General features: G+C 34.1%; 1 protein-coding gene across 1 annotated transcript in view; it reads left to right on the top strand.

Moving 5' to 3' along the window:
* Positions 1-26,544, top strand: part of Ptprq (protein tyrosine phosphatase receptor type Q) — a 214,322-nt gene that overhangs the window by 22,015 nt on the left and 165,763 nt on the right. Inside the window, exons 10-17 of the mRNA XM_046465089.2 lie at positions 7,697-7,877; positions 9,314-9,475; positions 9,579-9,758; positions 10,320-10,427; positions 10,572-10,853; positions 22,106-22,288; positions 22,659-22,760; positions 25,970-26,090. Coding sequence (XP_046321045.1) covers positions 7,697-7,877; positions 9,314-9,475; positions 9,579-9,758; positions 10,320-10,427; positions 10,572-10,853; positions 22,106-22,288; positions 22,659-22,760; positions 25,970-26,090 — 1,319 coding nt within the window. The remainder of the gene's footprint in view (positions 1-7,696; positions 7,878-9,313; positions 9,476-9,578; positions 9,759-10,319; positions 10,428-10,571; positions 10,854-22,105; positions 22,289-22,658; positions 22,761-25,969; positions 26,091-26,544) is intronic.

Raw genomic sequence — 26,544 nt, 5'->3', positions numbered from 1 at the left:
GAAAAGCTTCCTAGTAGAAAGTGATGTAAATTGGGGCATGTTGATTATGTGGCTAGATCATATTTCATTTTAGGACATATATTATTAGTTAAATGCTATTATCCTTTTTCAGCATATGAAAAATGTTAATTGAGCAATTAGGCAGAACTAAAGGTACTTCTGTATTCTAATTTTATTATGTTAATTCAGTTAATGAATTGTTTGGTAACTCCTGTTATGACTTTAATACTCTTTCAGAGGATTGTAATTTGGAACAGTTGCCAATGAAAAGACACAGTGATTTTAGTAGCTGTTGTTGACAAAGGATTTTGTCCTGTTTGGTCTTGGGAAGCTAAATTTCTCAGAGCTGCCTTATTTTTTAAAAAAGCATTTTTGATTAAAGAAATCACAGAACTAAAAGAGATTTAGCCTTTCATAGATTTAAAATGAGAGGAACAGGATCTTTTGACAATATCTTTGCATTTATCCATCCTGGAAATCTCATTCCCCCCACCCTTTATTTGTGCTGGGAAGTGCAGGCAGCAGTGATTTGGCATCAGTATCTCTGTTTACCTCACTTAGCCAGCTGCTCACTTGGTGAAGACCCCTTCAGCCTCCAGGCTAGTCATGTTGAGGTACTGGCAGCTCCCTGGGGCACTCAAAAGAATAAACATACTTAGGATGAGTGCAGCCATCATTTGACCTTAAGTGATACCTAAAAGTTATTCAATAACTGGCTTCTATTGTTAGGGTTCAGGATTGCTGCTCCTGCTACCTGTGCTGTTACTTTTCCCCACACTTACTGATACTCTATTTCTAGTCCCACAGTTCTGACACTTGAAAGTTGACCTTACCATGTAGTTAGTGCCCTCTGGCCACCAGGACTTGTCAGTCCAAGTTGCTCACCATCTCCATCCCAGGATTAAATTTTAATCTTGTGTTGACTCCTTTCCTCTGTGTAAAGGATGTTGAGTTATGCTTCCTCTGATACTCTAGTTGAAAACTCAGGCAAAGGGCAAAAGCTTAAACCTTTATTCCTGCTGAGAAGGTCTTAAATTAGACAAAACCTTCTTTGGACCAGGTAACAGGTCTCCCACTTATGCTGATAACATCTATTGAATGGCCAGCCAGACCTGTTTTTCTCTTGAAGCTAAGTGATTATAGAAAGGCTTGTGATTCTGCCTCTATCTGGTATGCAATTCCTGTGATGTAGAGAGAACATATCCTTTGGAGCCTACAAATCTGGATTTAAATCCTGATGTGGATCTAGTCTCTTACTGTGTGGATAGCAAAAGAGTTGCTTGTAAGCCCAAGAGACAACTAGTTCTGCCATTACCAATGACTCAATCCTGGCATAGTTGCGAACTTCAGATTCCTGTTCTTTGAAGCAGAGGTTATAGGTTCCTGGAACAAAGGGTTAATGATGGGGATTTAATGAGTTAATGTATGCAAAGAGCTTAGAACTGTATCTGGCACATAGTGGTATGCTAATTATTGTGACCTGTTTTGATTATGATTCTTGGTATTGGACCTTTCACTCTACTTGACATTCAATATTCCCTTATCTTCTCTCAGTAGAAGGAAACATTCTACTTTATGTTTGTGATAGTATCTTTTTTGTTAGATCAAACTCATTTTTGATACATATGCTTTCCCATGTGATTGGTGTTTGAGTTCACCTTTCAGGAGAGTGATGGGATATGAAAGTAGCAGATGCTCTAAATCCAGATGGCCTGTGTCCTTAGCACATCACTATTTTCTTCTTATTACTTCTTCTGCTTTTCTGTGTTGTGATTTTGCAATACTTTGGCTTTAAACATTTAAAAATGAAGAAAATAAAAGAGCTAGTTCTTATTATTGTTTTCTGACTCTATGATACAGGTGTTCTGGGGGGCTCTGTTTTCAGCCACCTTATAACACTCATTTATATGGTTTCACAGTTTCAGTCACTGCTTCCTGTTTGTATATGATTCCTTTGCCTGGCTTTGCACTCTGACCTTTCTCTCTGACATTATGAATTTCTACTTGTATCTGATGTGGGAAGGTTCTGGCACAGTTCATTATATCTAAACTAATTTCTCCCCATAAAACAAAACAACCCTCCTCCTTGGGATAATAGGATATGGGAATGGGAAGTGAGAAGAAGGTTGTGAATTACTGATGAAGCATGATACTGAAAATACAGAAGTCCTGGGACAACAATGGTGACTTGTGAGGCTTCCACAGGACACAAAAGAAAAAGGTCTATCCAGACAAGTATGTGAAGAACATGGTCTGAGGAGTGGCTGACTTAAAGCCTTGGTGTAGAGTTGCAGGCTTAGAATTCCCTCATCCCTTAGACTGTGTACTCCCTTGGTCTCTGACATAAAGGTTGTTTAAGGAACAGCAAACCAGCAGGAAGGGTCTATATAAGGTAATGGTTATGGGAGTGACGTTCTATCCCTATTATTCTATTGGTTACATGCAAGACACAGGTCTCTTCTAACTCAAGGGGAGAGAGTATGCAAAAGCATCAATAGCAGTTGGTGGGGATGACAGGACCCCCTGAGAGGCTACCACCATACTGTTCCAGTCCACTGCCTCATGTTTCACATACCCATGAAAATTATCCTTCTAGTCTTTAGAATACTATTTACAGGATAAAAATAACAAAATAAAAATTGAGAATGCCTCACTATCATAAAAAGAAGAAAGTCAATAAATGCTAACATAATGGAGTGTGTGAACATGCTGTTTAGTGATTGAATAAACACTAAGAAGTAGAAATGGGTAGAAGTGTTGCTTCTGAGGAGAAAGGCTTGAAATAGGAAAAATATGAACAGCATTGTTATTTTCATTACAAATTCTTCATCACTCCTTGGTTTTAGTTTTGTTAACCATGTGACTATATCCCAATGATGAACCTTTAAAAATATTAAAATATAATCCTCCTATGCTAGGCTTGATCTGGTCTCATAACCTTTATGGAATTTTTTTCCATTCACTCTTCATGCTTTATTTGTATCTTAATAAGTAGGGTGTATTTAAACAATCCAAAATATGTGTAAGATTTTACTTTTGATATTTAAATGGATATTTTAAAAATTATGTTAAAAAATGGAATCTCAGGGCTTGAAGACTTATTTCAGCTTCTCAACTTATATATGAACCTCATCTATAGCATTCCTAAGGAATGGTTAGAAATCCAGCCTCTGTTAAAGTATTTGATCAACTCTGATGATTGGGTATTCATTACCATAAAAGCAGCTCCTAGTCAATAAGCTTTAAAACATTCTTCTTTATGATCCCACAGCATCTGTTTATCAAGTGACAGTGAAGTTCTGTTAGGCCCAGAATGTACACAGGAGAACAAGAAACTGCCTTGTTATTCAGCTGCTTTGAGCTATTTGACCTATAATGTTTACCAGTTAGTTAGTCCTGACTCTGATCTCTGGACCCACATCATAGATTACAGTGGTATGATCAGGAGACTTGGAACCACGGAAATGTGCTCCTGTGCTACCTCTGCTATCAACAGTTTTATGAACTTGAATACATGACTGTAAAGTGGAGTTAATACCTCTTTAGGATCTAATGAAGTGAGATCACAGGGACAAAGTGTTTAACATTCTAGTGGACACACAATATCTTGAAATGTTAGTCTTTTAAATAATAAAAATATTACATAACAATTTAACTTTTGTCTTTGATGGAACCATGGATATAGTTTCCCTAAGGCTTTATATCCTGTTTTTACAAGTTATGATTTCAGGTCCTTCTTATCATGGATTATTCTCCAATGTGTATTTCCTGGTTTGTCAATAAGTCTCTCACTCAAATGAAAACAATATTCTGTATGGCATTTAACTAGACTCAACTTGAGTGGGATTATTTTCTCCTTTGACCAAAATAGTCAAACATAAAAATTAATTTCCTTGGGTCTGAAGTCTGAAAACCCTTAAAGTCATCCCTCCAAGAAGCTATTTTTTAATTGAATTTCACACTTTGATTTCATCCTGTACTTGTTCTTCTATTAGAAGCCTAACATTTTTCCTCCAGTAGACATTCTTTTGCTGCCTAAGTATTATAAACCTCTGGTATTAATGTCAGTACATCTTTTCATTGTACATACTCCTTGAGTATATCAAAGTTCGTCACTGGTGAACCTGGGAAGAAAGCCAGCTAAGTGCCCCACCAGTTGGTACAAAATGAGGCCGAGGACTGAACCTTACTTAGTAGGCCTTTGAGGTGTGTTTACTTTAGGGAGCCTTAAGGATTCCTTCACCACAACAATGTGTAGAATGGCACAGTATCCTTAAGGAAGTTTCCAGACATGTGCTAATTGTAAACTTTCTTTTTATTACTTCTTAACGGTATCAATTATGTCTATTTTAAAATAGAAGTATTAAGAATAAGTCAAAAATTTCATTAATTCAATTCACTAGAACTCCAGTGAGTCTAAATTGATAGATATAATAGTTTTTTTTTTAAAAAAATAAAAAATAAAATTGCACTTGCCTTAACAAAGCTTATTATATGTAAAATCAAATTGGTTTATTCAGGTGGATTAGGAATTTAACTCTGAAGACTTCTAATTCTTTCACATAAATTCCAAGGATTCCCGGGTAGCATATGCAAGGCCTTTCATGTTGATGAATTGTGACATTCTCTGACTCAAGGGTTTTCAACTGGGGGCAACTGTGCTCTCCAGGAGACATATGGTAATCTCTGAAGACATTTTCAATGTCACAAGTGGGAGGGTGTTTCTGGTAGTTATGGACCAGGGATATCGCTAAACATTTTATGCTGCACAGGATAGCTCCCCATGATGAAATTATCTAATACAGAATGTCAGTAGCACTGCACTGATGGATCCCAAACTTTTAAATGTTGCAATGAGCTTTGTTTAACTTCCAGTTCCCTGTTTTTTTCTTTTTTGTTTTTAGGGTTTTTTTTTTTTTATTGAGGATAGAACCCACTAAGCCACATTTTCAGCCCTTTTTATTTTTTATTTTGAGTCATGGCCTCACTAAGTTGCTTAAGCCCTCTCTAAGTTGCTGAGGGTAGCTTTGTACTTGGAATCCTCCTGCCTCAGCCTCCTGAGTTGCTGGGATTACAGCTGTGTGCCCTTGTACTGGGCTACTTTCCCATCACTTAAAAAAAAATCTGCTTCTTTGAAAGTCAAGCTATTGAAGTATAATTTACATACAGTAATATTTCCCCTTTTTAGTGTACTGTTCTGAGAAATTCAGTAGTCATGTATAGGTATGTGCTACTGTGCCCAGTCAGTTACTGCTTTTCCACCCATGTTTCCACCCCTTCTCATTACTCTTAAGTTTTCATTCTTTCCAATCATTTTTGCCCTTAAAATTTTTACTTAATTTTCTCTTTTGAAAAACCCAATATCCAATCTAATGTCTTTTTGAACAAGGCAAAGCCTGAGAGGTATTTACAACATGGCACACTTAATGATGATTGGTGATATTCTAGGTTGTTACAAAACCAATGTTTAAATTACTGTCTGAGATGTGGAGGATTTTTTCAATGAAAACTACAATTTGGGAGAAATTCAGAGTCAAAAGTACTCACGTTAACTCTTACATTAAAATGGAAGTTTGTCTACAGAACTACTTAGCTAATTGATGGAATGCTATGGTTTACCTCTCAATAATTTATCTGACACGAAGAAGAAAACATGGAGAGATTTAATGCAAAAAATCATAGTTCAAGGGGAAATTCTTTGTGTTACTTCAGTGTCTTGTTCATAGGGCCTTTGTACACACTGGATTCTCAAAGGGTGACTGATTGATGGTGGAAACAGCTGTGGGGCTCAGGCATAAACTATTGACTGGAATACCAGAGCATCTCTGAATTATGTGTTTGTGATTCGTGCCCTCTCTAATTCCCCTGTGGAGGCAGAGCTCAAGTGAGCTGTTGGAAGGTAGAAGATCTTCACCTTATCCTCTGTGAGGCTCCCCGTCCAGGGCGCTTTATCACAACCCTTTAGATCTCCTCTGTGTCCCCTGCTTTTCTGCAGAATCCTTTTGTGGTTAAGGTGCAAAATGATTTAGGTAATTTTATTTTATATATGTCATTTGAAGGATGGATATTGTTTTGAATTATGTCTCCATTCTTTAATTTATCAGAAAACAGTGTTTAAATAAGGTGCCTTGGCAGATTTTTGAATTAACTGAACTGCCCTAAAATTTCTTGCCTTCCTAAAATTTTTTCCTGGATATCCACAATTGTATTTTTAAACATTAAGTGCTTTGATGTTAATGATCAACCCTTTTTTGGCTCTAGGAATTAAGACAACTCAAAAACATATAAAGTAATTAAAAGACAGGGGCCACTTTAAAAAAAAACTCACATCCTATACTATGAAATACTTACAAATGTTGAAGCTTGAGCAGAGACTTGATAAAGAATAGAATAAATTCTTTGTGAAAGGGCTTTGTAGGTGAGTTTTGAAGCAGAACTTGAAAAGGAATTGATTAAAGAGTGAATTTGCATCATTAAAAAAAACAAAAACCATTTATTTTGGGAAATTTCAAGCAGGCCTAGAAGTGGAAGAAGAGTACAGTATGTCTCCATATATGCACATGGATTAAAAAGTTATCAGCATCCTCAGCTGGTTCCCATGACTGTTGGTAGTGCAGTTGTATTTTAAAATAAATTTCCAGACATCACATTATTTTTCTCCTATGTGGCTAAGCAAAAATACTCTTAAGAAATGAGCATTTTCATCCACTTAATAATACTATGACTACAACTAACAAATAAAAATATTGTCTTGGCATCATTTAATACCTAGAGCATATTAAAATTTCCCTGGTTATCACTAAAGCCTATCTAGAGAGAGATGTTCAAATTAGAATCCCAACAAAGGCCCTGCACTGCAGTGGGTATAAAGTCTCTTTAGGGAACATTTTCTTCTATTAATATTAAACCTGACTTCTGACATTGACATTCTATATAAATATCTGATATTTTTTGACCAAAATATCTTTTCCCATTCTGTTTCAATCAGTTATTTTGCTAGGGATGGATAGGGAGAAAGGCATCTTGTTATCCCAGCAAGACCTTCTCCTCGAGCCACAGTCTGCTCCTGATGCCTTCGCTACATTATCTGCCACTAGTGGACCTTGACGTATATGAATTACATTATGGAATCTAGGAACAATGGCAGTTACTTATAATGTTTCATAGGTCCAGAACTGTGGATAGATTTGCCATGGCCCCTGTTTAAAAACTCTTACCATGCAGTTTTATTCTTTTCTGTAACTTTAGTTAGATAAATTATTGTCATTGACAATTACAAATAGGCATGCAAGCCTCTCGTACCTGTCATACAAACAAAGATTCTTAGATAGGAAAAACAAACACATTTTTAATAAGTCAGGATGCCTGGAACACCTCCCATTGTGGGATGAGAAGTTGAAAGGATTTCAGTCGTGAAACTTTTACATAAGGTTGTCTAATCTTGCCATACAGAAATAACTCAAGTCAGAAACAAATACCTGCTTCTTCTCAAAATACAGTGTGTTCTCCAGAAGTAGAGTGATCACAATGTGTTACGGTGGTGCAGAGTTTTAGTAGCTGGAGAATGAAATCTTATAACATAAAGAAGGCAATAGTTATGGAAATAATATTGTTTCAAAATATGTGTCTCCATAGCTACAAGTCATTAAGTATAACTGAATTTCTAGTCATTGTAAACATCTACTTTTAATTACAGTATATAAATGATCCCATGTCTCCAGAAATGATGAATATTGTGGAGCCAATGATAGGATTTTATGAGGGCTCAGCAGAGATGTCTTCTGATCTGCACTCACTGGCTTCATTTGTGTATAACAATGATGTACATAATAACTTTTTTGTAAGGAGTAGAGCTGAAGACCAGCATTCACCCATAGGTAGGTAAAATTTTAATTCTCTATGAAATGCATTGAAACCACCAGTAATAGCTAGCAGAGATGTGAACCTTAGCTTAAAGTTCAACCATATTATTAATGATCCATGGGCTGGAGTCAAATTTTTTTCAACCGTCAGTTAACCTCATTCAGCAAATGGAAATGCCACACAGGCAGGAGCTGGCCCCACCTAACCCATTTGACCTTCTTCCTAGAGAAAGTAGCACCCTAGAGTCTTTGGCCAAGCTGCATAGACAATCAGTTATTACAGTTGCCAAAGCAGGTGTGATGGGAAGGGATTAACATATCTTCAAATCATTTACAGGCCTCACATTCTTTGCAGCTTTTGACTAATAGGTTTTCAAATGTCACTAAAGGTAAATAGGTCAGAAAGTTACAACTCTAGTGCATGGAGTGGTAAACAGGTGTAGGTGACCCCAATGATGTGGTGATGTCATTAGCGTATACACTTGCTCTTCAGGGTCAGTGGATCTTATTGTTTCTAAAAGGACAGTGTCATATGTGACAAATTAAAAATATTTGGTTATATGATACAGCTCTAGATAATCTCTTTGATTTTTATAAAATGTTAAGAAGAATATTTTATTTCACTGCCTTTTCACAGATTTGGCATTTTTCTCACTCCAAATTAAGTGTTATTCTATTTATGATAGAATTAGTTTAAAAATCACATTTTATTAGATACATGTTTATTTCATTTACCAATCTTTTTTTTTTCTAATGCAAAACTGACTAGGGGCAGCACTACAAATTAAGAGGTCCATGATTTCTGATAAAGATGTCTCCTAAAATACTTCAAATTTTGTCTAATTGTTAATTAAGCATTTTGGAAGCACCAGTTCTAAATTAAGTAAAAATTTAAAGTTTGACATCTCTGTTCAGTCATATTTATGTTTCAGTTATTCAAGGATGCTGGCTTTGAGGAAATTGTTGGGACTAGTGAATGTATGGTGAATTTTGAGTCCAAATAAAATTCTCATTTCTTTAGCTCTCCTAATAAACTGTTGATTTATAATATTTCAATTTAATATTATTGTCTAGTCTTTGTTTTCAGAAAAAAATCATAGACAGTCTCCCATAGAAAATTATATTTTCTCAAAGCACTAATTTCATGTTCAGAATAGTATATGACAACTAATGATGCTATATTATGAGCACAATGTGTTTGTAGACATTATTGGGGGAATATTTAGAATTCATACTAATATTCAATATGATCTCTAAAATCAATGATTTTATATTTTTATTAATTATGATCTATATTTTATATAGAGAGAAGTAAATGAAGAGATTAATGAATAATATGATTTCAGTTTTCACTGAACAGAAATGGTTTTGAATCCAAATAAAATTTTCATTTCTTTAGCTCTCCTAATAACACCCCCCCATTTTTTTTCTCTCCTCACTGATGCAAACAGTAACCACAAGGAATCAGTATATCACTGACATTGCTGCCGAACAGCTGTCTTACATTATCAGGCGACTTGCTCCTTTCACTGAGCACATGATTAGTGTATCTGCTTTCACCATCATGGGAGAAGGACCACCAACGGTTCTCAATGTTAGGACGCGTGAACAAGGTAAGACTGTATTTCCTTTGAAATAGTTACCTGCAAATACTGCTCTTGCATATTATAATGCTTTTCTTTTCATTCATATTAATTTTTCATTCTTCTTTTCAAGTGCCAAGCTCCATTCAAACTATAAACTATAAAAATATTAGTTCTTCATCTATTTTGCTATATTGGGATCCTCCTGAATATCCCAATGGAAAAATAACCCATTATACCATTTATGCAATGGAACTGGATACAAACAGAGCATTCCAGATGACTACTATAGATAACAGCTTTCTCATAACAGGTAGAGCAAAAAAATGTTTTTTTAAAATATTCCTAATTTGATGGAAATATGTATCTCTATATACCTTAAACAAGACAGGATTCATGCAATATCATTTCAGATTTTGTTGTTCTAGAGATCCATGGATATCTTCAAAAATACTTGCAGAAATAACTTGATTAAACATGTTTTTCTTTAACTGTATTTACCCACAAAGGTATAAAAAGCATCTGATCAAAGTTTCATAGAAATTTGCTTAACTGAGGAAATACTACAACTGGTACACTGAAGTAACTCACTGTTGAAGATTTGAATGAATGTGAACAGCTGAAGTATTGCCAAGCCAACCATTGCCCTTTCTATGTGCCAAAAGTTATTTTTCAGCTTTAGATTAGTGTCTTACTATTTTAGGAAAGAACTTAGACATCATATACATGGAAATGCTGAAAAAGCTCAAGGAATATGGGGATATTGGGATTATATGGAATCTGATTTAGATAACAATCCCTCCAATAAATCATTTGCACTTTCCCTATGTTAAATATCATTAATACATTAAACAGTTTCCTATTATCCTTGCAGGGCTAAAGAAATACACAAAATACAAAATGAGAGTGGCTGCCTCTACTCATGTTGGAGAAAGCTCTTTGTCTGAAGAAAATGAGATATTTGTGAGAACTCCCGAAGATGGTAAGAATATAAGGTGCAATTTTAACTTAAAAAGAAAGAAAGAGAGTGATATTACATGGCTACTGTCTCTACTTCATTCCTTCTTTCATGTCTGAAGGAATAAGCATTAAAAAATGTGCTTAATATTTTGTTTTCTTCCCCTAGAGCCAGAATCGTCACCCCAAGATGTTGAAGTAATAGATGTATCTGCAAGTGAAATAAGGTTAAAGTGGTCACCACCTGAAAAACCTAATGGGATTATTGTTGCTTATGAAGTGCTCTATAAAAATATGGATACTTTGCTTATAAAGAACACCTCAACAACAAGTATAACTTTAAGGGACTTAAAACCTTACACTCTCTATAACATTTCTGTCAGGTCGTATACCAAATTTGGTCATGGCAATCAGTCATCTGCATTACTATCTGTAAGAACTTCTGAGACTGGTAAGTTTTTCTTGTTATTGTTATTGAATAAAATCTAGTGGTGTATAAACATAGCTGATAATTGTTGTATTGTTTATATTTTTTAACTTCAAATTCCTCATGATTTTTTTTTGGTTGTGTGTAATTCATATATTTATTTGATTTCTTTCTGGCAAAAATGTGAGAAAAGTTTTGGCCATGCAAGTTTTTTTTTTTTAAGCCTGATTTACGTACAAGATGACTCCTAATAAAGACCAGTTCTTTTGTGCTGGAGCATAATTTAGTGGTGAAATATTTGCTAGCACGCATGAAGCCCTGGGTTTGATCCTTAGAATGGAAAAAAAATCAGTGAATTTTACAAATGAAAGATCTTGAGAAACCTGAGTTTTTAATGTACCTGTAAATTTTGAATTGAATAACTGCTTGCTTTTAATTTAGGCAAAAACAGAGACACACCCATAGGAATAAATTCTGATATTTTTTTGTTATTTGTTCTAATTTGTTTTACAAGACAGCAGAATGCATTTTGATTCATTATACACAAATGGAGAACAACTTTTCATTTCTCTGGTTGTACATGATGTAGAGTGGTACCATATATGCAGTCATACATGTACCTAGGGTAATGATGTCCATCTCATTCCACCATCTTTCCTGCCCCTATACCCTTTCCCCTCTCTCCCTTATGCCCAAAGTTCCTCCATTTTTCTCCTGCCCCCCACCCCCTGCCCCATTATGGATCATCATGGATCAGCATTCACTTATCAGAGAATTTGGCCTTTGGTTTTTTGGGGATTGGTTTACATGATTTAGCATGATATTCTCCAGCTCCATCCATTTACCTGCAAATGCCATGATTTTATTCTCTTTTAATGCTGAGTAATATTCCATTGGTATGTATACCACAGTTTTTTTTTATCCATTCATCTATTGAAGGGCATCTAGGTTGGTTCCACAGTTTAGCTATTGTGAATTGAGCTGCTATGAACTTTAATGTGGCTATGTTACTATAGTAAGCTGATTTTAAATCCTTTATGTATAGACCGACCGAGGAGTGGAATAGCTGGGTCAAATGGTGATTCCATTCCAAGTTTTCTAAGGAATATTTATACTACTTTCCATAGTGATATAGATAGCAAAACAGAGTAGAAACACAAAATGGCTGGGGAATCCTTATAGAGGAAGTAGCATTCAACCTGGATCTATCTATCTATCTATCTTTCTTTTTTTTTTTTTCTGGTATTGGGGATTGAACCCAGGGCTGTTTAACTACTGAACCAGGTCCTGAGCCTCCCTTCTCCCCACTTTTTAAATTTTGAGACAGGGTCTTGCTAAGTTGGATAGGGCCTTACTGAGGCTGGCCTCAAACTTCTGATCCTCCTGCTTCAGCCTTGGGAACCACTGGGATTACAGGTATGCACCACTGCAACTGGCTACTCAAATCTTAATGAGGAAGATGGAGTGGGCAGGAGACTATTTGTGGACTGGCTACTGGCTGAACATCATGAAATTGCCACTTTTATAGGTCATAAGTGGCCAAATATCAGCAATTTTCTATGATTTATCCAGATATTACTTGTAAGGTTCTGTCCTTGACTGTGAGGATCTACAAATCTAGTAAAGCAGCTTACCTTTGAGTGAAAGCATTCTCTTGAGACTCTGTACAGAAATTAAGATGTTGAGTTGGTACAAAGTGCTCATAGAAAATAGAGTAATTTCCATTGACACAATAGGAGAATAATGAGCATTTTATATCTTCAGGAGTTGATATATTCCTTAATTTAAAGTTAATTGACATAAAACTATGTGGTATGCATCATTGCTTTTATAGCTATTATACCTAAAATAAGTATTTTTGAGGGATATATTTCCCTTTTAGTGACTCATTGTTATTTTATACTGGGCCAAGGAAAAAAAACAAGCATATTTTGAATGCCTATTAGATACCATGGGCTGTGCTAATGGCTGTCACACAAATTGTCTTTTAAATTCTAGAGTAAAGCATAAGGTATTATCTTTATGTCTCATGAAAAACTGAGATTCTCAGAGGCTCATTCTGTGAACAAATATTTCCAATATGCTGGGTCCTACTGGTTATACAGCAATGTCAAAGAAAATTATTCCTGACCTCCTGAAGTTGATATTAATTGGTGGATGTATAATTGCTTAAGGTCATCTAGGTGGTAATTGATGATGCTAGAAGTGGAAGCCAAACCCATCTGACCATAAAGCCCCTTTTCCTTTCATATCACATGTTGTTTTTCAGACCAACAATAAAGGTGATAAATTAAAAAATATATTTAGGATTTCCCTGTTCATTTTTGCTGTGATATTTTGCTATTTGCACAGCATGAGGAAGCAAAGTAATAACTCTGAAACATCCTGTTGTGATATTAAGGAATTACCACATACATGAATGCTTACCAAATCTTTTACTACTTAAGTGGTCACAACATCAAGAGCATCTGAATTTAATGATGCAGTATATAATAATTTTTATTTTCAGATTTGTACATGTATGTATTCTTTAACTTAGAATTGAAATAGTAGATTTAATTTTCATTATCTGTTTGTCTGGACTTAATTCTAAGGGAGAGATTATAAACCTCAAGTGAATATGAGAATTTAATTTTAGATATAATCTTAAAAAGAATTTTAGTTCTGGAAAATACATTATAAAACATAGAACTCTTCATAGGCAAGGGGATCAATTACTATTTAAGTAAAAGTACTTATAAATCATAGGTGATAAGAAGTAAATTTGGGGCTTCACAGTAGGTCTATTGAGCCCCATTTAGGATTCATTGAATAGGCCTGAGATATACCTAGAAAAATACTGAAGAGGAGAAGTGACTCAGCCCAGGTTTTCCTAGCCTACTGTTGGGTTGTGTTGACACAGACTTCTCAGAAAACAAAGAAACCTAAATGATAGTCTTGGGTTTAGTGCCTATCCTCCTGATTTTTGGCTCTCTGTCCTAACTTGAGGTGGTCTCAAGGTCTGTGCATTCTCCATCTGTGTGGAAGTGAAATACAGTGGAATCTATACTTATGTCAGTCTACTATGATTGAGCCTCCAAGTTTAGCTCCTTGGGTAGAAGCAGCAGCCAGGGTTTAGTGGTCTCAAGATGTCCTTGGAAGCAAAATGTGCTCAAGAACAACACTTTGTGCCCAGGCTCAATAATCTTATTAAATGAGGGAAATACCTATTCCTTATTACAAAATAAGTACCCACTCTTTAATAAAGTTTTGTGAGAAATTGAGTGATGTGTTAACTCAGTGAAGTGTTAATGCTGTTAATTACAAATAGGAGTAAGTTATCTATTCAAATGCCTTATCTTATTTGGAGAATTGGAGTTTACTAATGCTTGGAAGTGAAATACTCTATGTTAAATAGGAAGATCAATATTAGATTGATTTTTTTTTGTGTTGTGTGAGTGTGTGTATGTGTATCTATGTATGTTTGTTTAGTGGTTATAGATTATGCAGTTTACAAGCTTAAGATTAGTTTTTTATTTTCTCATGCTTAGTGTGTGATTATCCAAAACATAACACTAAGAAGTACCCATAAAAATCTTTTGATTAAATGCAATATTTCCTTGTCTTCCTAAGATATAACATTCTTTACAGTGAAACCTTAACCAAACACCTTGAACATTTCTGATTTGGACCAACAATGTATACATTATCTACTAATGGGTGTAGATGATTACCAAAAATTTGAGTAGAACTCTTATAAGCTTATTTTCATCAATCAATAACTTTTTTAAATTTGTCTGCATACATTACTACTATGTATACCAAACAAAAACCTTTTGGTATATTCAGAGTAACTTCCCACTTGGGGATCATCATGAAACATATTTTGTCTTTTATTTTTAGATTTTTAAATAGATTCAGCTTTTCCAACTAATTATAATTATTATTTTTTATTTATAAGTTATCTACTTTGCCAAATATTACTACAGTTGGGAGTGCTCTTTATACTAGTTGAAAAATTCCAAGTGCATCTTCACTCCCCAGAATCAGTGAGTCATTGGGTTGTCTTGCTGAAGATCCAGCACTGGTCATACCCTAATTATAAAGAAATGAAATGCCTGGGATGCATGAGCTTAGGGATGCACGTTTGTCCTGACCATTGGTGGCAGGCAAGCAACTGCAGAAGGACAGCTTAACAAATTCTTAGAGTTTTTCAAAATCAGAAGTTACACTAAGTTATAAATTTTTTTGAATTTTCAAAAATTTTTAATTAAATTATTATTTATTCTAATTTGTTAGAATTAGTAGCAGAATGCAATTCATTTCATATTTATTACACATATAGAGCACAATTTTTTAAGTCACTGATTGTACACAAAATATTTTCACACCATGTCTTCATACATATACTTAGGGTAATGATGTCTAACTCATTCCACCCTCATTCCTACCCCTTTGCCCCCTCCCTTCTCCTCCCTCCTCTTTGCCCTATCTAAAGTTCCTCCATTCCTCCCATTCTCCCTGCAACATCACCATTATGATTTAGCATCTCATATCAAAGAAAACATTTGGCTATTGGTTTTTTGGGATTGGCTTACTTCATTTAGCATCATATTCCCCAATTCCATCCATTTCCCTGCAAATGCTCTTTTGATGCTGAATAACGTTCCATTGCATATATATACCAAAGTTTCCCTATCCACTCATCTACTGAAGGGCATCTGTATTTGTTCCACAGTTTAGCTATGGAAAATTGTGCTGCTATAAATATTGATATGGTTGTGTCCCTGTAGTATTCTGTTTTTAAGTCCTTTGAGTATAAACCAAGGAGTGGGATAGCTGGGTCAAATGGTGGTTCCATTCCAAGTTTTCCAAGGAGAAAATACTGTTTTCCAGATTGCCTGCATCAATTTGCAGTCCCACCAGCAATGTATGTGTGCCTTTGTCTCCACATCCTCACCAACACTTATTGTTATTTGTATTCTTGATAGCTGCCACTCTGACTGGAATGAGATGAAATCTTAGAATAGTTTTGATTTGCATTTCTCTAATTTCTAGTAATATTGAACATTTTTTCATTTGTTTGTTGATTTATTGTATATCCTCCTCTGAGGAGTGTCTATTCAGTTTCTTGGCCCATTTATTGATTGGGTTATTTGTTATAAATTTTAACCACAACATTTTTAATTCCTTTTTTTTCTAATGATTTAGAAGATTTTCAATACAATATTATTTATTTTTGTTATGTGTGAACTTCTTCCTCATTTTTGATATATTTTGTAACATTGTATTTATTCATTCACTGAACATATTTTTTTCTGGATTCCATATTATGTGCTACTATTACTATCTAGGTAGATATGGCAATAAACAAGACAAAGTCCCTATCTTGGAATTTAACATTCTGGAAAAGTCATAGATTTGAAAAAAAAAAACAGTAAACAAATTTATTATTTTGGTGTAGTGGTAAGCTTTATGAAGAAATTAAGAAAAATACCAGAGAAGAAGAGAGATAATCATAGAATATAAAGCAAGCTACTTGAGATGGGGTTAAGAAAAATGGCCTCAGGTTGTATTTGTCCAGAAATTAATGATTTGTAGGACTAAATTAGATCAAAACAGGAAGAAAAGTATTCTTGAAGGAGGAATAGCAATTGCCAATTCTGCAAGTGGGGAGAATTTTTTTGTGTGTGTGGTTGATGAAGAACTGGGCATTCCTCTCATTCAAGCAGTATGAGTTATTGGTAGAAAATTGGCAGTTGAGGACAGAGACAAGCAGAGGCAAATTGTAGGTTCTTGGGAGCCATTCAAGAAGTTTGGAGTTTAATTTTAACCAGAAGGTACTGGAGAATTAAGAAAAAGGAACATGATATGAACAATTTTGGAAAGTTTCTGCTGAGTATGTTAGATATGGGAATGACGAGGAAAATCATGGTTATTGGATTATTGGTCTGGGTGAATGGTAATGCCATTTACTGAAGGTAAATCCTAGGAAGAGGTCAGTTTGGAGAAAATTCAAGAGTTCCCTTTTAGACACATTTGGGATATCCAAGTACCCTGTCATAAAGACAATGGGGTAAATAAGTTTAAATCTCAAAAAATACACAATTTAAAGGCATTACCATATTTATGGTATTTGAAGTCAGTAGACAAGATGAAGTCACATGAGGATGAATATATAAAGAGATGATGAGTAGCATATAACTGTATCCTGGCCAATATAACATAGACTTTGGGAAATCAAGGAAGAGCCAGTGAAGGGCTAAGCAAAAGTCACCAGTGAAGAAGAAGAAAATTCTGGAGATCATGTCTTGGAATCCAAGTAAATACATATTTTTCAGTTAGAAGGAATATATTTCTTATTTCAAAAAATGCAGTTGAGAAGTGAAGAAAAATGAGAGCATGCATTTGATTGGTGGTATGGCAGGATGGAGGTCATCGGTGACTTCATGTGCGTAGATATCATGGAAAGGAATGGGAAAACAATCCTCGCTAAAGTATGATGAAGAGGGAACAATAGGTAAGAAAGTGTAGCAATTTGAGTAAAGACAGATTTTTGAGTTTTGATATCAAGTGAAGGATAGAAGGGAGGAGCAATAACTGAAGGGTGAGTGGAATTGAAGGAGATTGATTTTTTTTTACCATGATGCACATTACAATGCATGTGTGTTCGAGTATACATCTGAATAATTTCACATTGTAAAGTCTTTCAATAGCCAGGAGGAATGGAATATAATGCAGTAGTGGCCTTGGAAAGCAGAAAGGAGGATAGGCATCTAAAGGAAAACTTGTGGTAGGAAGATAATTTAGTTTTGAGTTTGTAAAATTTTTCATTGAAATGAGAAGCAAATTTATCAGGTTAGAATAAGGAAGGGAGAGGCTCAGGGAGAGAGGGTGTGGTGAAAACACACCTAGTAGCAGACTGAACTAACTAAAAAAAAATTAAAAAAATGTATACCAGGCAATGCAAAAGACCCCTTTGAGAGGATAAATTGAAGTGTGTTTTTTCTGAATAGAGGGGTTTTTGGTGCATCCATTTTCAGCTGCTACCATGGAGATGTAGAAGTAGTATAGAATTTGATTTCACCTGAATTGAAGTTTTGCCAGGAAAATAACATACAAATGGAAGGAGTCAGTGGAAATTGCTAGGGAATGATTAGAGTGACTCTGGGATCTACCTAAGGAAGGTGATGGGCAGTGAAAAAGGGTCAAAGAATTTGTGGATGTGGAATTCAAGAGTCAGTAAGCTTTGATCCAGGAGGTGGTACCCAAGAGAAGAGAACTGAGAGCCAATGGTAATGGCCAGGTTTCAGGTATTTCCATGAAAGCCAGTGGTTAGGGTGTGGTGAAGTGGTTAGGGTGTGGAGGAAGAGCACTGGCATTAGGAAGACCAAGGAACATGGAGTCCAGAGAACTGGGCATATTATTTGCATGGACACTGACATCTCTAAGACTGGTAGAGAGAAAATAAGTTACCAAGGTGACAACATCTTTAAGCTTTGGGGGAAATGGTGCCAGATGATTGTTTTAGGAAAGTGATGTAAGTGATTTAAGTGAGGTCAGTTAGGAAGGTGTCTCAACAATGCTTGATGAAATTTGTCTGCAAAGGATCTATGATTCTTTAGTAAGAAAGAAGGAGAAAAAAATCTGCATATGGAAAAGAAGAGTAATATATGTGACTACCCAACTCCTGGACCTTATGGTTAGAGGGATTATAAGAACAAGTCTGGTACCTGAGAGAGCTCAAGTGTTATATACTCAACAGGTTTAAAGTTTTGATTAGAGCCAGAAGATAATGAAAGCATTCACAGTGGGTTTTGAGGATTTTTCTCAGTATGGTGGATTGGCTTGAAATGACAGTGGAGATTTAGGATGTTGAGAAGGGGAGTAAGATTATATTGATATATGTTGTTATGTCTAACTATGCATTGAATAATAATTTCCCAAAGTCTTGACATTCTTATGTCAGTTTTTTCTATTAAATCTGCCTTCGATGTCACATACCCTATAACTGATACTATATACCCTACAATAATTGAGGGGACATGTTGTCTATGCTTTCAAGGTTTCTAAGTTTTGTTACTCTAACCACATTTATAAGTAATAATTTTTATACCCATTGTATTTAAAATACTAATAATAAATGGCTAAATTTCTTTTTTTTGAAATAAAAGAATCTTAATAACAGGACTCTAAAATGGCAATAATGCTTACGTACTTATTTTATACTGTTTAATCCCTCCCCTAAATAGTCATTATTGTTATTGTTCTATACAGGCAATTTTTAAGCCATAATCTTCGTAATTGTGGTCTTTCATCTTGGGCAAATATTTTTTTTAAAAAATGTACCTAGCCAGATGTGATGATGCCTGATGTAATCCCAGCTACTCTACCGAAGAGACTGAGGCAGGAGGGTCTCAAGTTTGAGGTTAACCTGGGCAATTTAGCAAGACTCTGTGAATAAACAAATAGATAAATAAATGAATAGGGCTGGGGATGTAGCTCAGTGGTAGAGTGTCTCTGAATTCAGTATCCAGTATGCATTATAAATAAGTAAGTACCTACCTAAACTATATTGTTTATCATTTCTTTTATTGGAGGTGTTAATAGTATTTTCTCTCAGTTATTGCTTATTTGAATACATTTTTGTTTAACCCTTGGTTATTTTTCTGTGTATAGAATTCTAGTAGTTCTTCAGTTCTTGTCAGTCTGTCATTCCTTAATTGATTTGTCTTCTTTCTGGTGCCTTTAAGATCTTCTCTTCTTTGATCTTCTATATTTTCACAATGTGTTAAAACATGATTTTTTAAAAGCAAATTTCTTTCTATTGATTTATTGAGATTTCTTCTTCTGAACTCTGACATCTTTCAAAATTTTTGAAAAGTCTCAGCCATTATCCCTTCAGATATTTCTTTACTTCATTCTATTATTTTGGACCCCTTCAGCAGATCATTTATATTTCTTAACTACCATTCTATACTTTTCCCCAATTTTTTCTTTGAGCCGCACTCTTTTTTTAATTGCTGATGAATGATTTTACTGAAAGTAATGTAAATGTTTTAAATTATAATTTTCTGTGACAGTTGATAAATCCCACTTTGCATGCTTTATATAAGTATACATTTAAACTTTTTCTATGATTATAAAACAAATACCCAGTGAACATACTCTGTTCTCATATAGGACTTCACATCAACTGGTAATAACTTTGCTGGTGTCACTCTGAGTTCTTTTGCATTATCTATTTTCCACATTTTTATTGGTGTGTTATTGTTATACATAGTAATGGGATTTGCTGTTACATATTTGTACTATTGTATGAATTGGTTTGCTTTATCTCTTCTTTTTAGGTATACATAACAGAGTATATTTTAATATATTTATATAAACATGAAGTATGTCTTATTCTAATTAGGAGCCCAGTCTTGTGGATGTAGATGATGTGGAGATTCACTCTGGTAACAGTCATATATGTACATACAGAAATTATGTCAGATTCATTCCACTGTCTTTCCTATTTGAGCTACCCTCTTGCTAATTTCTTTGAAACTACTATCATTTAAATGAATTCTCTTCATCTATTTAATCTTCTCTTTTTAATTTCAGTTATTTTGTTCTTCTGTTTTAGAAAATGTATTTGGATCCATTCCATACTTATCTATATTATTTATTGTTATTTATAGAGTAATTTGCTGATATTTTAAAAACATTTAATTTTTTGAAATATACTGAACATTTAATAATTTTCATATCTGAAGCCTTTAGATAATTACTGTGTGTGTGTGTGTGTGTGTGTGTATGTGTGTTATTTTTTCCTTCTTCTTTGCTGACTTTTACTGTTGGTGTTATTAGTGATTTTTGTTTTTGTATTTGGTGATTTTTTTTAGTGAGCTCATATTTCCACTTTATCTGTGAGTAATTTATGTGGTTTGAATTGAAGTGAGTTCTTCCAGGGAGGATTTATATTTATTTCATATAGTTGCTGAGGAGTAAGGGCACAGTTTCATTTTAATCTAAATTCTGAAATAGAGATTTCTTTAGGTTATATACAAGTATCATGGATTTAAGCCATATATGCTCTTGGGGATAGGCTTGTAATTCCAAAACAGCACATTTTTTCTTTCTTTTCTGCCTTTTCACTCAGAAATGTCAGAAGAAAAATGTTTCTATTCTCTCTTCTACGTGTGTTCTTTCCTCTGTTCATTAGGATTTATTTCTACCAGCCACTGAGAATGAGGGCACCCCATTGCTGGTCCTGGGGATCCCACTTACTTGAACTCTGTGGCTTCCACAGAGATATTCATTGTGTCCCCTGGAGTTCTCCAATATATTGGTTCTTGTTGAAGTTGCATTTTGGGGGGGTTCCAGCTCTTTATGCAGGGATATTCCTTCTCTTTCAACGTCCCCAAGGCTTTATATTCTTTCTGTGGAAGTCTACACAAATGTTAATAAGGAAAATGCAGTACTGTCAGGATAATGGGCACTTATAAGGCAAGGTTGGTTAGTACAGCTTCCTTCTCTGGATTCCTGTTTTCATTATCTTTATGTGTTTTCTGTTTTAATTTTTTGTTTCTTCTTTGGCCACCACTAATTTCTTTTTTGTCAACTCTGCAATTTCTTAAAGAAAATTTGTTTTAATGTTATACAGAGTTTTATTTTTATTTTTAATAAGATATGAGTGTAGAGTATCTTTTCCCATATTTTGCCAGAATTAGAATCACATATATAGTTTTTATAATTGAATATGCACAGAGAGTCATTTTATGAACATTATATTTGATATAATAGGAACATTATTAAATGCAGAAAACTAATATTTTATTTACTGATGCCCTCTATTCTTAGGAGACAATTTTGCTGCTAGGTTATACTCTGCAGCATCAGATCTAGGAGATGTTCCTTGTCTTGTCAGAGAATTGGCTATGGTCTGAAACCAACCTGTTAAGCTAATTTAAAAAAGTATTACTAATGAAGAACAAAATCAATTTTTAAGTGCTTTCCTGTTCTCTTTCTAACATTTGCATGTTCAGCAATTCAAAACAGCTATTACAGTATTAAATCTCTTAATAAATGTATAATCCTGTGTTATTCTGCAGAATCATTGTATGCATTTTCCTTTGAAATTGTTTTCCTGTACACTTGTGCAAGGTCCAATTTTTATACACCTTGATCCATTCAGGATATATATGATAATCACACTCTGGTTAATTTTGTATATAAATATTCTAGAGAATTTTAGCAGAAAAGATTTTTAGGATGAAATTGTTTTATGCCATTATGTGTTTTATTTTATCCAGTGCCCAGTAGTGCACCAGAAAATATTACTTACAAAAATATTTCTTCTGGAGAAATTGAGATATCATTCCTTCCCCCACATAGTCCCAATGGAATTATAAAAAAATATACAATTTATCTCAAGAGGAGTAATGGAAATGAGGAAAAAAGTATAAATACAACCTCTTTGACCCAGAACATTAAAGGTAAAAGAACAAATCAAATGCTGAATATTTACATTTATATTGACAGTGTGGCCTCAAAATATTAACTGAATTTTACATTATAAATGGTTTTAGTGTAATTATTTCTACACAGGGTATGAAAATTCTTTTTGGTACAATATGCCAGGAGTTTATTTCATGTTATATGAAAGAATTTTCTATATTAATCCTTTTCTACATTATCCTGTATTTTTTCTCTCATAATAGGAATTACTACTACTATATAATTACATTTTATTCCGTTTTTACTTGGGGGAAATTGTGGAATTGAGAACCATTTCATAGTCTGACTCTCTCACATTCTTAAAGGATATTTCTAAGTGTCAAACTTATTCATTTTATTTCTCTTTAGGACTGAAAAAATATACCCAATATGTAATTGAGATGTCTGCTAGTACACTCAAAGGTGAAGGAGTTCGGAGTGCACCCATAGGCATATTGACTGAGGAAGATGGTAAATATAAAAGTGCATACTGATAATCTTTGATTCCATAACATTTCAAGAAACACATATATAAAATGAATCCTAATGTAAATATCCCCCTAGCCTCGCCTATCAGTATGTCCCATAACATGATTATATAAAGATTGCATTGTTATGGTATATGTGAAGCTAGTTAAGTAAGATTTACATTAAATAAATTCAGATATAAAATGCTTTTTAAAATTTTGAAGTCATCAGTATTCTGAAAAAGCCCAATATGTTTTTCTTTTTTAAAATTGCTTTTAATTTTTAAATATATGACAGAAGAATGCATCATAATTCTTATTACACATATAGAATATAATTTTTCATGTCTTGGTTTGTATATAAAGTATGTTCACACCAATTCATGTCTTCATTCACGTACTTTGGATAATGATGTCCATCACATTCCATCATCATTGCTAACCCCCTGCCCCCTCCCTTCCCCTCCCACCCCTCTGCCCTATCTAGAATTTATCTATTCGTCTCATGCTCCTTCCTCCTACCCCACTATGAGTCAGTCACCTTATATCAAAGAAAACATTCACCATTTGTTTTTTGGGGATTGGCTAACTTCACTTAGCATTATTTTCTCCAACTGCATTGGAGAAAAGATAACCTCTTCAACAAATGGTCTTGGTAAAACTGGAAATCCATATGCAACACAATGAAATCAAACCCCTGTCAAAGTGGATCAAGGACCTAGGAATTAAGCCAGAGACTCTCCATCTCTTAGAAGAAAAAGTAGGCCCTAATCTTCATGGGGATTAGGCCCCAACTTCCTTAATAAGACTCCTATAGTGCAATAATTAAAACCAAGAATCAATAAATGGGATGGACTCAAATTAAAAAGTTTCTTCTCAGCAAAAGAAACTATCTGTGAGGTGAACAGAGGGCCTACATTTTGAGAGCAAATTTTTACTCTTCACACAATATGTTTTCCATGGGAACTTTTAGAGCTAAATATTTGGTTTGAATGACTTGAACATTAAACGATGTATGCTACCACTGTGTCTTTCCACTTTCACATTTATAAAAACATGCATTTATATAAGTTTTAGAGAAGATTCTGTATATGACAACTTTCAGCATTTTTAAAATGGCATTAGAATTAGCTTTATAATGAATTCAGGCTGTTTTCCAAGTTTCTCAACATAATTGGCCCTGAATGTTAATAGTCTTCACATTGAATATTTACATATACTCTTTCCTAACCTGAATAAAATCAGCTTTTCCACTGAGACCACTTTATGTTGGCATCTCACAAGGTGATTAGATTTGTATCATGTTAAGAAAATGACTTTTGAGGGCTATAGTTGGTATTAGGATTTGGATTTTATATTTTATACACTGTATATTTTGAGACAATTAGCTTTTTTTTTTTTTTGATAAAAGGAATTCCTGTTGCCATGAGGGGTGGATCTGGATGCCTCTTAAGTGTTTATGGAGTTTTTTCTCCTTCTTTCTTTCTTTCAAGATTCCTACCTTCTAGCTAGCCTGTACCCTGTCGATGTTGAACATCTCCCTAGCATCACTCATAAGGGAGGAATGTACATTAAACACTTCAGAAAGGATGAAAGCTTTTTTTTTCTGCATTCCTGTTACTCTATTCAAAATAACAAAGACTTGGGGACCCTTTGCTTCTTTTGCAAGTTCCTTTCCTCTTTAACCTTCGCCAAAGTATTTCACCAAAGTGTCCTGGTACTTTGCACTGGGCTGCCCCAGTTTCTAAGTGCAGTGCTCTTATGAGTTAGTTGTCCCTTGTCATTGTCTGTATTTACTGTACTTACTCTCCATCAAAGCTGTCTGTCTGAATTTTCATTTCTTTCATTTATAGATTCTCCTTGCTCTCAAAGTCCAAATTAACTTTATAAATAAATCCTTCCCAGTATGTCAATGATGGAAGAGTAAGGGTGAAGGTTAGCTCTCTTTCTTAGATATGATCTATGATAACATGTACAAAATAATTTTAACAATGCCCTTCTGGAAATAGTACTCACTCTTTTATCTATAATATAGTCAAATAGTCCTAATGGTGAGAATTTGAGATTTTATATGAAGGAATCAGGCCATACTAGACATACATTTTGTGTAGTCAGAGCTTTTACCAGTCAAGTCAAGACTCCAACTTGTGTTATGTATCTGAATTACACAGGCTGTTAAAAGTGTAGACTTGTGAGGTAAACATCCATCTAAGTTCTTGGCCAAGTCATATGATTAATGAAGATCAGGGTAGAGAATGGCTTTTTTTATTGAAAAGAGTGATCTATCCATGAACTATATATTAATTAACACAGTTAAGAGGTCTGAACATATTCTCAAAATCTGTATTAGCTACCTATGAGTTAACTTTTCATTCATAACTGTAACAGTGAACCAAATTTTGGTGAGTTATACTATTTTATATGCAAAAAAGTTGTATTTTCAATTTTAAGACATTATTATACAGTAATACAGCAGATGAGAATTGCTCTCTAAATGTTTTGTCCAAGTGGAAATAAAAAATTGTCTTACCAGGTTGCAGTAATTGTTTATACCACTTATTCCATGTCAAATAGCTAATTTTTTGTGTTCTTATATTGTTATAGCAGAATTACAAGTAGATTCTATTTTTTTCTTGTTTTTGTGCTACATTGGTGTTTCTTTTGAAAACTATTCAATTTTGAAGACTCAGTGAATACATTTGATATGACTTTACAGTTTAATGGCACAACTGAAATTGAGAAATATAGTTTTCTTTAATGAGGTCAGTCATTTTAACTGTCTTCCCAATGTAATGCTTATTCCTTTTCCATTTCTTGGATGTGTGATTTTGCCCCCAAGATTCTTTATTGTCTGGAGAGCTTTTGGCTGTACATTATATTTATTCACCCCAATAAAGTTTTCATTTGTATTAGAGGATGCTCATTTACCATGATGTACTTGAATAGTAGGTGAGTCACTGTGAAATATCCCTTTTTCTATTTTCTCATGAAATATTTTTTTCCATTGAATCACAGAAACAGATGTTCTGACACCACCATGCAAAATCTTCTTTTATCATCTCATTTGAAAGTAAACAGATTGTTGTTCCTGTGAAAAAAAGCTCTGAACATGATTCATTTACCAGAAAGTTTTTCTAAAAAACACTATTTCCATCTTAACCTTTTCTTATATATATTTAAAGAAATGCATTATTCTATGTACCCACTTTTCAGCTCCTGATTCTCCCCCTCAAGATTTCTCTGTAAAACAGTTGTCTGGTGTCACAGTGAAGTTGTCGTGGAAACCACCTCTGGAGCCAAATGGTATTATCCTCTATTACACAGTTTATGTCTGGTAAGATTTTTTTTTTTTTTTTGGAAATAGTTCTGAGAACAAATATTAATCTGTAACATGATAGGAATGTAGTTTTTTATTTCAGAATGTGATGCTGCATTAGGAACCTGATTATTAATAGGTTAGTTAATTTGCTTTTATTAAGAAGTAAGTTTTCCTCATATTATGTAGTGGTCTAAGCACAAATAATATAATTTTTGCAGTTTTAAAAAAAGCAATAATGTTATGGACAATTATACTAATTATACTCTTAAAAGTCTGATAGACCAATTTGTATGATTACAAGCATATAATTTTAAACTCTTCTAAAGTTTTACATGAACTTCATGCCACTGTCTTTTTCAGTTTCTTTAAGGAAAAAAATCAATTAAAATTTAACTTAAGAAAGTATTTTTTCAGAAATCTGTTAAGGTCAGTTTTCCATTGAGAGGTACTAAGCATGTTTATTTTTTCT

Source organism: Marmota monax, unplaced genomic scaffold (genome assembly GCF_021218885.2).
Source record: "Marmota monax isolate L192 unplaced genomic scaffold, Marmota_monax_Labrador192_F-V1.1 WCK01_AAM20220418_F8-fsc00146, whole genome shotgun sequence".
Classification (NCBI taxonomy): Eukaryota; Metazoa; Chordata; class Mammalia; order Rodentia; family Sciuridae; genus Marmota; species Marmota monax.
This window is presented reverse-complemented; position numbering and strand designations above follow the sequence as displayed.